Source organism: Panicum virgatum, chromosome 5N, assembly GCF_016808335.1.
Source record: "Panicum virgatum strain AP13 chromosome 5N, P.virgatum_v5, whole genome shotgun sequence".
Taxonomy (NCBI): domain Eukaryota; kingdom Viridiplantae; phylum Streptophyta; class Magnoliopsida; order Poales; family Poaceae; genus Panicum; species Panicum virgatum.
Window position 1 is genome coordinate 1044030 of NC_053149.1, and position 12458 is coordinate 1056487.

The following is a 12458-nucleotide window of genomic DNA, read 5'->3' on the forward strand; positions in this document are numbered from 1 at the left end:
TTTTTTGAGAAACCGGGGGACATTAGATTTATTGATATAAAAGTTTACATGCACTTCTTACAAAGACACCTCTGATAAAAGCAAAATTACACCCAAGTCAGGTGGGCCGACATGAGTGGTGGGTAAATAAATTGGTACCTCAGAATGAGCAAAAAAAGGACCAAATGGCCCATGGGGCCGATCGCCTCAAGTATCTTGCTGGGCAGTTGAGTGAGCCCGCTGCGGGCGGCTTTTTTATTTTTATATTTTTAAAAACATTTTTTATTTCTTTAAAAAACGTTTTTAAAAAATATAAAAATAAAAAAGCCGCCCGCTGCGGCCTCGCGACGACAAGAAGGCCCTGTGCGCCCCGCCGCAGCAAATTGATTCCGCCCGGCGACCACGGCTCGCAATGGACGGCCTATAAGCTGGATTTGGCTGGGCCCTAGTTCAACGAGACATGGGCCAAGTGCAGCTTATCTGGGCAAGGACCGTGTAACTGGCCCAAGATACTTTGAAGCGGACCAAGTCACAAGTCCACAGGTCCCGGAAGATGATTAGATTGACGCTGGTGCTTAAATTTATAAATGGGTTTTATCCTACACGGAGTACAAAATTTAAATCCTTCATGAAACTTGGAGCTATAGTTGTGCCAATCAGACCCATCGAGCGATCCCTTCACATGAAAGGCTCCAAAGCAAGCATGTGGAAAACAACCTTTGGCACGGCCGCTGCCAAGAAGCAGGCACGTCAGTATACACCATACATGCCAAACAAACATCAAAGAAATGAGACAAATCAAATTCAACTAGAGAGCAATAATCCAATCAACCTGCAAGGCTGCAACATTCATTGCTACAATCTTATGCCAGCCAAATTAATAAAACATTCTCAATACAAATTAGCCTCGCCATGATGGACTAACTAGGACCTAACCACTAGGCTCCGAACAAGCCTGCAGTGTTTTTCTCTCATACCAAATCAGCACCGGCCATCGGCCACAGCCAGTGGATGAAGACGGTATACTAGCCCTCTTATTAACAATTCCACAATCTCCCACAATATGGTTGGAGACTGTATACTAGCCCTGGAACAAGTCTTCTATACCAGAATCGTGTCTCTAGCTCAGGCCTGAACGCCAAGTTCCAATATCAGGGTGTGATTGATACCGTCGGCTCCAGATCCAATAAACTGGATGGGGCCTGTGTTAAGAGAAAGATCGTCATATTAGGTTGTTTGTTAGCTAATTCAATGACGAGTGTATTTGTTATCTATCAAAAACTAGCTTGCTGCTACATACCAGGGCTGATGTAGCGGTTCTTCAGGCCCCATTCGTCTCGCACGGATACAAATTTCTTAAATGGAGCACCTGAATTTCATGGTACAGTTATTTAGAAATTGATACGAGTTAATTCTGGGGCCATCATTAACAATGAAATATTATAAAGGTAAATGACTAAAACCTTTCCCAGTACTCTGAATTGGCCTATGGTCAATCTTTTCTATTAATGCAATAGGTGGGGCTCCACACATCCCGACATTTCCATAAAAAAATAATATAAAGTAAGTTACTGCATACCGTCAAGTTCCACCATTGCTTTCTTGATCACTGGTTTGAATTTGCCTATGAATTTTTTGGTAGAAAATGAACAGGGCGAAGTCAGAGATAGAAGAATAAATGCTTCAAACAATGAATGAACTAATTAAATAATGCATTGTAACCAAAGATACAAAGTAAAATATGGTGAAGGCAATGATATCAAATCATTGTACCATACCTATCAAATACTCTTCAATTTCAAATAAATAATCAAAAATATTTTCAACTTTTTCAAATAAACTTGAGATAACATCAAACAAAAATTAAAGCGAGCATAATGGCTGCCGAAAATTACCATGTCTCCTCTCAACATCCATCAGTGATGTCAATGCAGTCCCACCGACAGTCCATTCGGACACAGGGGCAGCAAGGTTACCAACCTAAGTTGAGAAAACAAAGGTACATATATACCATTACGAATCATAAAAAAATAAAGCACTGAAGCAGATAATCACCATCATATAGTTTGCATACGACAGTTGTCAGACTATTATAGAAAACGAATGACGTCAAACATGTGAGAAGATTTGAACCTTTCACTGTGTATGACCAAAGATGCATAAAATTTTAGCATATAAGAACCAGAAATTAATCAAACAATATCTTATGAAGTTAATTAACATACAGAAGATATAAGGCCTGTCTTCCCAGACTGGAGAAGAGCTCCTGCACCATAACCTAAAGCATAGCAATAGCTGGCATCAAAATTAGTTGGAAGGCCGCACCTTCCCTCGTATCTGAAAAATGAAGTTGAGAAGATCATTAGACGATGTTTCACTTTATATCTTGTACATAAAACCAGAGTCAATTATTTTAAAAAGATACGGGTCTGTAGACTCACCCAAAGAAGTGGGATTGGCCAATAAAAGTGCCCTTGTACTTTCCTTCAGCTTTTCTTTTCTCTAATTCTGTTTCAACCATTGTGATCAGCATTTTTTCTGTTTCAATTTTGGCAACCTAAAAAAATATGGGATGTCACGAACAGATTTCAAGATAACAGGAGCACCGTCAGTTTGCAAGGTATTGTGTGGTAAAATAAAAAATGTCTTACTTGAACATTTCCATGTGAATCTCTTTCCAACAAAAGCTGCTCCTGGATGGATGGGGGTAAAAATTCAAATAGTTTCTTGGATTCTGGTTCAAGCTTATTTTTCCAGACACCTGCTTCATCAACAGTATCATGTGCTAGAATTTCATTTAACTCCGCAATAAGTTTCTGAACCTACAAAACAAAGGGAAAATACAATTAATAGGGTAAAGAATGACGAATTGGGCGCAATGAAGAAAAGCAGGTGCAGTCAAGTCTCTGGAATATCTCTGTAGCCTAACTGAACACAGAGGTGTCCTTTTGCAGAAAGATTTAGTGACTATTGAGGGCTAGTTTATAACCTCTGGGACAAAATCAATCAAGCCCTCTGGTATAAGGATGACACCGTAGTTGTAACCAAGTTCGGCACGCTTACAGACAATATCAGTCATGTAGTCTGTAACATTTTTTAGGGTCTGCTTCTTTTCCGCAACCTGGATGAAGGGGAAAATAGTATATTTTTTATGCATCAAACAGAACAACATGTCGAAAATAGAAAAACAGTCCATTGCAATCATTTCTATAAATAAATGAACCTGCTTACATTATTTAATCAGCTATTTCAATTCATAAACAAGTGCCTTTAAAATATAACATAGAAACATAGATAGAGAAGTTTGGGGCAGAAGAAAATATATGAAAGTAATGTATGAGGGAGGGTAACTGAAGTTCTAGGAACCAAACAAATGACATGGTACAGGAATAACACGTTAACTTTAGGTACACCATGTGATTCTCACTGTACATAGTCATAACTAAGATGTAAATAGTCATTTGATGACCTAGAAATAGGAAACAAATGCATCACAAATAAATCTCCAAAAGAAGAGTATTGACCTCTTCACCAATAAGAGCGATGTTTGGGTGTGTTTGTAAGGCACACTCTAAGGTAATGTGAGAAGCAGCACGTCCCATAAGTCTTACAACTGCAATAAGGTATCGAGCAATTGTTAATGTGGTTAATCACAATTGGTTAGCAGATAGACATTTGGTAATGCAATTACCCAAGTTAATTATCCTTGGAAAGAAAGACAGTTCTCATTTTGTTTCTGCTGCATTCTATGAAATGAACGGAATGGCTCAAAAGTGGCTTAGTGACACTTCAGAAAAAATATCCTTAGATAGATCCTAATAAACCTTCTATCATGGATGAGTAATCTGTAGCAGCTAATTAATGAGGTAGCTAATCCAAGAAAATCTTGTCTAAATTGTTTATGTTTATGCAAGTCGTTCCTTTTAGGAAATAAAATCAGTCCAATATGTGAAAAAATATTATACCAAAACCATACAAGTGTACAAGCTTACAGTGGTAGTATTTCCCCGATGATCGTGCGTCAGTCATCACATTTCCAATCATTTCAGAGTAAATCTGCAAAACATAATATACCATTCATATGACATCTCTGTTAGCACTCCGTGTTTTTTATCCTTGTCAAAAGAGAGTGTAGAAAGGTTGCTTATGAATTCTGTAGCTTAGAAAGGGTTGCAGAATTTGATACTGACTAAGCTATGAATACTAATAATGTATATATAAACTGTATTTCTTTTTCAGAATAATAATGTTCTTTGTATGTATTTACAATGGTTAAAACATTTTTTGTTTCTTGATTCTTGCTAGCCTTTCCTGATAATATGTTTTTGCAGGTTAAATGAGGAACTGAGAGACTTGGAAAGCCTAGCTATGCAACTGTATCCTTTTGTTAGTTGACCTTGTGTATACAAAACCAAACATGGTACCTTGCAAGCAGTGTCAAATCCAAAACTTGTTGGGACCTCCTTGCATTTTAGATCTCCATCAATAGTCTTGGGACACCCAATAACACGAGTCTTTAAGTTCTTTGACCTACACAGAGATGCTTTTGACTAAGCAACCATCTCATTTTTACTAACTTTACTTGCCAAGAAGCAGCAGACATGATTGCATGCTTGTAGTTGTATGTTAATTACATAATTATCATGAACAATAGTGTCAACACATAATAATTTAGTGTGGTGGTATAAGAGAAAATGGACGCAAAATATTTTTATTTTGAGCCTAAGTACAAAGCTTGTTTGACAGCAATAAAGTGATAAACAAAGAACATTGTGAATGGGAAAGCAAAATGATTTGCATTCTTAGAAACCAACCTGAAGTATTCAGCAATAAGGCATGCATTAGTATTTGAATCATCACCTCCAATAACAACAAGTCCATCCAACTCAAGTTTGTTGGCTGTATCTTCAGCTTGCTTAAACTAGACAATCCCAAGATGTAATATTTTGGCCACAGTTGAGAAATATAGTTCAGTATACAAAAAGAAATAAATGAGGTTAATAATCATATGCAAGACGAAACATGGAAATGAAGGAGCATACCTGCTCTGGTGTTTCAATCTTATCCCTCCCACTGCAGATCATATCAAATCCACCCTGTTGGAAACAGAAGAAAACTACTATTAGCTCGTTTTTCAATTCCAATGTACTTAAGTAGAGTTAGGGATCAACAATGGTATGCTGCATAACATCTTCAAGGCATCGCTTTGCATCAATATAGCCATCTAAAAAAGCATGCATGGTTGTATCAAATTAAAAATGGAAGGCTATTGACGTACATGTAATACAGTTGAAGATGACCTACATACTTTTTCAACTTTAGCCACGTGACTTTACAAATCAGATCACAAATAAGCATGTAACGTTGAGGTGAGATCATCATTAAGAAAGTGCGGATAACCTGGTTTCTGTAGGGGTAGACAAAATCTGTGTTGAGTTCGACGTACTTGCACTTCATCACCCCTGCTGGACCTCCCTTGAATCCATACATTGTGCTGCCCTTTGCCCAATGTTGCAAGAAATCTAATATAAACCGACAGATGCATTATATTAGCGAGAGGGTATCATAATAACGTACTGCACACTTGAGATCTTAGGCCACTTTAGATAGCACTGTCAATGGTAGGATGGTTGAGCTCTCACCGAAGATACCGCAGATGACATTGTGTCCACCGGGTGCCTGTCCACCAGAGAGAACCACCCCAACCTTGAGTGGTTTCCCCTCCACAGCAGCCTCCTTGGCTGGCACCAGCGCCGCCGACGGCTGCCCGAACAGGTTGGGGAACAGCTTGGCGATCTCATCTGCATGCGGGGATCAGATCAGATCAAAACTGAAGATAATAATAAGGCAAAAAAGAGCCCGATCGGATGCATGGGCGAGGCGAGATGAAGGGGCCGAGCCGGGGGTGCACGCAGCGCAGGTCGTCGATCGTTATATCAATTACCTGGGTTTCCAGTAGCCGAGCTGGGTGGCCTGTCGACGAGGGAGAATTGGGAGCTGAGGACGGAGGGGAGCTGGAGCGCGTGATGGAGGCGGCTCGTCTGCACCTCGCTGTAAACGGACGCCAGCCTCCCCGGTGATGGGTTGTTCATCGCCGCCATTGTCTTCCTGCTTGGTCTTGGATTGGAGAACACGATAGTGGTGGCTGATGCGGGAGAAGGGGAGGAGGGGCGTCTGTGGCGGGGGAGTATGTGATGTAGGCTTGCAAGGCGCAGGTCCCTTTGCGGGCTTTGCGGCAGGGCGTGGTTAACTGTCACCTGAGGTGATGGCTATGGCAACCATCGCCTGTAGACCGAAATTAAATAGACCATCGGTCCACCAATGTAGTTGTACATATATAGCTCAAAAAAGAAAAGAGATCATGTGCATGCATGCAGAGAGGATAATAATCATGGCGTCACTCACATGCATGCAAAATCAAAATTAAAAAAGCTATAACTATTACACGAAGACTGCAAATTAAATTTGAATTGCACCATTATCTTTTTTATGATAAGATCTTCAAAACAAGACCACACGTGCATATATTTGCAAGATATTTTTTTAAAAAATAATTTTTAAATACTAAATAATTAATTTCTGATTCTGGGAACAAAAGATTTGACGGCACGAACAAATAATTATTTTTACAAACAAAAAATTAAACATATCGAACAAATAGTAGTGTACAACGAACAAAATATTAAACACCGCGAACATTTGATCTATGAATATTGCGAACAAATGAGTCAAACTGACCGAACAAATTAGTCTACAAAAGCGAATAAATTAGTCTAAAGAATGAACAAACAAATCAATGTTGTAACCATTAACTTATTATTACGACCAACTAGTTCCACATGGTGAATAGTCCATTAAAAATATATTTTGAGAGATCCAACTATATATGGGATACAATATCTAGAATAAAAGAGAATAAAAAATATCAGATACTAGTATTTTTGTAGCACAAATACATTTAGTCAATTAAAAGAAAAAAAAATGTCGTGGTGCTGCAAACCACAGCCGGGTGGCGGAAGGCACCCGCCCTAGCCCAGAGGGTGTATACTCAGGGGGTAGCTAGTCTTAGATCGGTCTCACTCAAGAACACGAGGAACACAGCAGGATTTAGAGTGGTTCGGGCCGCCGGAGCGTAATACCCTACGTCCACTGTGTGTTGTATTGCCTTCCCACGAGAGTGAGAAGGTTGCGAGAGCTTGAGTCAGTCTGGATTGTCCTGTGCATAGCGAGCGCCTCCCTTTTATATCTCAAGGGGGCGCGTACACAGCCGTTGGATCCCCGACAGGTGGGTCCAACGATGCAGTATAAAATAACGTACTGTTCATACATTATGGCGTCGCAGGCAAAGGAGATCTCTCTCTTGGATTCTCTTGCCTGCTCCCGGAGCCCTTCGTCCATCATGTCCTGGCGTTGTCTTGTCAGGTCGGGCCTGTCGTAGCTAGTGGCATCGCCCGCCACGTTGCTTAACCGGGCGGTGTAGCTTGCGGCGTAGGCGGCATGATGGAAAAGCGTCGTGCTATCGTATCCATTTAATGCTGCAAGCGGGCTCTGCGCGGTTGCGGCACAGGCGGCTCCACTGTGCTCCTTGGTAATACGCGGTGCTCAGCGAGGCCTGACAAGGCTATCTTGCGTACCGCGGCGGCAGAGCACGCCTTGTCCACCACATTAAATGCGGCAGGTGGGCGAGTCTTCCTGCGGAAGACTCGCGCACGATCCCGCGTCTCCGGGACACGTGGCGGCTCCGGACCCCTACACGGTGAGGGGAGTCCGGACGGGCGCAGGAGGTCCCGGACCCCTCTGGGGGTCCGAGGCCTCGGCGGTCAGCTCGGAGCTTCCCTTCCTTAGAGACACGTGGCGTCACCGGACCCATCCTCAGGCGGGAAACGGTCCGGGGCCGTTGGCCTGGTGAGGGAAAAGCCTGGCCTGTGGGGCCTGGCTACTCCGTCTTTCCCGCGCAGCTACGGATAACTACGTGGGTCCTGCCTTGCTGCAGTAAGAGTGGGTATCCCTGTTACAGGGTACCGACAGTGGCCCCCGGGCCCACCTTGGGGGAGGTACGAACCCACAGGTGGGGCCACTTCTGCGGTTTGGCTCTATATAGCTTGAAGTTCCTTTCTGCAGGGGTCTTGACCGGCTTTGACTACCCGTCGGGTTGGTTGCTGCCTCATCACATCGCAACGGCTTACTGACTTTGGGCCCCATGATCAGTGGTTCACCTAGTCACACGCGCGACGTTCGGCATTGTTGCGGCCGGAGTAAATGGATCATTTACCACCGGCGCAGCTCCCGAAAAGCTCGGCCACGCCTGCGATTAATGCGCGCACGTCAGCCCAGCTTCCGCCTTGCTCCACGCGCGCGGGCGACGGTTCGGATCCCGCCTTTTCACACCTCCGTTGATTACCTGCTCTCCCTGACAGGTGGGCCTGGGCCCCCACGTCATGGAGCGGGCGGTTAACTCTAGGCGCGGGCGTCGCTTGAGTTTCGGCGACGGTTCCGGGGCGCGCCGGTTGGGTCAGGCTTTATAACGGGGCGCACCGCATTCCGCGGTTGTTTTCCCGCATTCGTCTTCTTCCTCCAGCCTTTGCGCCCTTTTGCCTTCTCTCCCCCCTACACAGGCACCCTTCTCACTCCACCAAGAGATGGCATCCCTTGTTCATCCCCGTCGCTTCCAGACCGAGGGAGAGCTGAATACAGTGCGCCGCCTGCTTGGGTGGAGTGCTCAGGAGACCGGCTGGGGGTGAGAGCAGGCTCGGTTCCCCTTGGCAACCTCCGCGCCGGGGAGTTCGTGCTATTCACCTCGCGCGTCTCCGCCGGCGTGGGACTGCCAATTTCTTCATTCTTACTGCTGCTGCCGGAAGACTTCGGCCACCAGCTTCAGCATTTGACGCCCCACTCCCTCCTCCTGGCGTCCATCTTCGTGCATTTATGCGAGATGTTCGTGGGAGTGCGTCCCTGCGTCATCCTCTTCCGCTACTTCTTCATTCTGGTGAGGTCCGGAAGGAGCAGGGACGAAGTGGGAGGGTACTACTTCCGGATAAGGAGCGACCTGCCGACTCCTTACATTCCCGGCCTTGCTGGCGGAAGGTGGGAGGAGTGGCGCAGGGATTGGGTGATCGCCACCACCGAAGCCAACGAGCGCCTTGTCCGCCTCCGACAAAGCATCCTGGAGGGCCAAGCCGTCGCTGCAGCCGGAGTTCGACTCCGTGCTGGACAAGATCAGGTCGCTGGCGGAGAGCGGCCTCACCTCATGGCACGTGCTCGGCGACTTCGTGAAGCGCCGGATCGCCCCCCTGAAGCAGCGGCCGCGTCCGGCGTGGAGCTTCACCGGCCTCAACGATTGCAGTAGGACCCACCGCGGGGAGGGAAGCGACCTGACCCAGGAGGCCTTGGAGGTCCTGGTGCGGAACGTGACGGGAGACACCTTCATCCCGGAGAACCTGATCCTTCCGCAGAGCATAGTCCCCCTCTGCGAGGACCCGGCAAGGGTGGCGGTGCTGGCTACCCTGCCAACCCTGGACGACGGGGGACTGGCCCCACGGCAGACCGGAGGTGACCCGAACCGTGGGCTCCGGATCCCTGGCACGTCCGGGGATCAGGCTACGCTGAGCGCTGCGGGGTCCGGTGCCACCACAAAGGGGAAGCAGGCTGCGGCTAGCAGTGCGGTCGCGGCCGGCTCCAGCCGGGCACAGAGCAGCTCCGGTGCGTCATCGGGAGACGCAGGCCGGCGGAGGCTACTCCGTGGCGACGGGACCCTAGTCTCGGAGCCCGCCGCGAAGTGCCAGAGGTCTTCTGAGGGCGCAGGCCAGGGTAGCTCCCGGGCTGCCGGCCCCCACGGGTCCTCTGGCGCGACTGGACCACCACCATCGCCGCCAAGGAATTCTTCCCGCCGGCAGCAGGAGCAGCAGCAGCAAGAGCAGCCGCAAGTGCAGCGGCAGCAGGCACGCGGGCGGCAACAGCAGCAACTGGTGCGACCTCGGGTTGCGCCCATGCCACAGCCACAGGGACAGCAGCAGCGGGAGCAACCGCAGGAGAAGAGGCCCGGGCTCCGGTGACGCTGGGTCCCCGGTACTTCCGGGTTAGTGTCATTCTACTCTCCTCCTTTTGTGCCGGTGCTCTGTTTTTTTCTTTTCTGATGGCTTTTCTGCTTTGCAACCAGGGCTTCCCGCCCCAGCGGTTCCTCTACTGTCGCTGGCACATTGGCAGGTGCCCAGGCGGCGGCGGCCCTGGCGTCGACAGCGACAGTGGCAGCAGGTGCGGGACCCTCAGGTACGGCGTCCTGTGCCAACCCCATGGTGCGTGGCATGGAGCTGACTAGCGTGCCATTTTTAGACTCCGCAGTGCTCAGTGCGGCAGCGGCGGCGGTGGCGCCGGTGCTGGGTGCAGCCGCGCCCGACGCGGCGACGGTGGAGGCGCCGATACTGAACGCAGCCGCACCCGACACAACGGTGGAGGAAACGGCGGTACTGGGTGCAGCCGCGCCCGATGCCGTGGTGGCTGAAAAGCCGGCTCTGGGCGCCACGGCCCCCGACGCCGCAGCGGCGGAGGCGCGAGTGCTGGGCGGAGCCGCACCCGACACGGTGGTGGAGGTGCCGGTGCAGGGCGCAGCCGCACCCGACGCGGCCGCGTCCGCCACGTCGGCAGCGGGGGCGCCGGAGTCGGGTTCGGCCACGCCCGACTCAGCGGCAGCGGGGGCGCCAGAGCGGGGCCCGGCCACGCCCGACTCGGCGGCAGCGGGGGCGCCGGTGCTGGGCCCGGCGGCGCCCGACTCGGCGACAGCGGAGGCGCCGGAGCTGAGCCCGGCCGCGCCCGACTCGGCGGCAGCGGGGGCGCCGGAGCTGGGTCCGGCGGCGCCCGACTCGGCGACAGCGGAGGCGCCGGAGCTGAGCCCGGCCGCGCCCGACTCGGCGGCAGCAGAGGCGCCAGAGACAAGTGCCGCGGCAGAAGCCCCTACCTCCAGCTCCGGTCCTGCCGCAGAGGAGGAGTTGGAGGTGGTTTTTGGCAGGCGGCTCCTGCAGCTTCAACTTCCGGAGGAGGATGCGACTCCGCTTCCTCAGGTGCTGTTGCGAGTTCGGCGTTCGATCGAGGAGGCAACCTCCTCTGCCGAGGTGGCCTTCCGGCAGGAGTGGTCTGCTCTGGAGAGCGAGCGTCAGCGCCTCTCCGATTGGCACACCCGTCTGGAGGCGCATACGAAGGCTGAAGCCTCCCACGCCGCGGAAACTCGGTCAAAGCTCAAGGCGGACCAAGAGGCCTACCGAGCCAACCTTAAGAAGGTGTTTGACCGAGAGTTCGCGGTGTCAAACCGAGAGAAATCCCTGGCGCAGCGGGAGCGGGACTTCACCCTGGAGGTTGTTGGCGTTGCTGCTCAACGGTCTGACCTCGAGGGCCACCTCGCAGCCCAACAGTCAGAGCTGGAGACTCGCAGCGAGGACCTCGAGGTCCGGAGGCAGGAGCTCGACGTCTTCTCTGCGACTCTGCAGGGATGGCGTGAACAACTGCAGGAGAGGGCCCGCCAGCTGACTGCCGACGAGGCGGATTTGGAGGAGGACCGGAAGTCCCTCGCCAAGCGGGAGGCTCACGCCACCGGCATAGAGAAGGAGCTCGGGCGCCAGCGAGACTCGCTCAAGAAGCTGAAGGCATGGGCTGAGCAGAGGGAGACCAAGCTGGAGGAGAGGTCCCACGAACTCGAGGAGAGGTCCCGTGAGCTCGAGGAGAGGTCCCGCGAGGTGGAGGTGGCCAAGGCGGCCCTGGACACCCGGGTGCAAGAGGCGGTCCGGGAGGCGGTCCGGAAGCACCAGGAAGACCAGCGCGCTGAGGCCCAGCGGATTGCTGACTGGGCAACCGTGGCGAGCCTGGCGTTGGTGCCACTTGGTCTGAGCCCGATCCAGGTGGCGGAGCCGCCAGCTTCAATAGCTGACGCCCTCCCGGTGTTGAGTTCTGCTTCGGATAGGCTCCAGCGCCTGGGGCCAGTCCTTGCTGGTCAGCTTGAAACCGAGGGCCGCGAGTTGATCCGGCTGGTGGCGGAGCACATCCTGACCTGCCTCCGGAGCCACGATCCAACCATCTCTCTGGCGCCCGTGGTGGATGGCCCTGTAGCGGAGACGGAGGCCGCCGCTCGGGACAGCGTGCAGGAGGTCGTTGACTTCGTCGCCGCCTACTTCAAGCGAGAGCCTGCAGACCCTTGAGCTGGGCATTGTATCTTTTTTCTTTTGCATTATGTAACAAACTTGTACTAGCTGAAATTTTTGAAGCAGAAAAAACTTCAACTTAGCTGTTTGTCAGTTGTTGATTTGCAATATGCAGCACCCCGGCGCCCTGGCCCCCTGGCAGATAGGTTCAGTTGCTTCGACCTGTCTGCCATCTGAGCCGTAGAAGATACTCCGGACCTCCTTGGCATAGGGCTGCATAGCCTGCAAGACGATCAAGCGCCTTGTTCCCTGTGTAGTATACAGGAGTACAGATAGAAGAATCAAGTTTGCTTA

General features: G+C 50.2%; 1 protein-coding gene across 1 annotated transcript; it reads right to left on the reverse strand.

Moving 5' to 3' along the window:
* Nucleotides 1-782: 782 nt before the first annotated feature.
* On the reverse strand, nucleotides 783-6115 carry LOC120674427 (pyrophosphate--fructose 6-phosphate 1-phosphotransferase subunit beta 1-like). Its single transcript, XM_039955611.1, has 16 exons — nucleotides 5924-6115; nucleotides 5622-5780; nucleotides 5380-5501; nucleotides 5022-5075; nucleotides 4794-4900; nucleotides 4404-4509; nucleotides 3972-4035; nucleotides 3504-3592; nucleotides 2969-3100; nucleotides 2631-2801; nucleotides 2421-2536; nucleotides 2205-2316; nucleotides 1875-1959; nucleotides 1559-1603; nucleotides 1280-1348; nucleotides 783-1181 (listed from the first exon to the last, which is right to left on the reverse strand). The coding sequence occupies exons 1-16, from the start codon at nucleotides 6078-6080 to the stop codon at nucleotides 1105-1107; spliced, it is 1665 nt and encodes a 554-aa protein (XP_039811545.1). The 5' UTR covers nucleotides 6081-6115; the 3' UTR covers nucleotides 783-1104.
* Between the last annotated feature and the right edge of the window lie 6343 nt (nucleotides 6116-12458).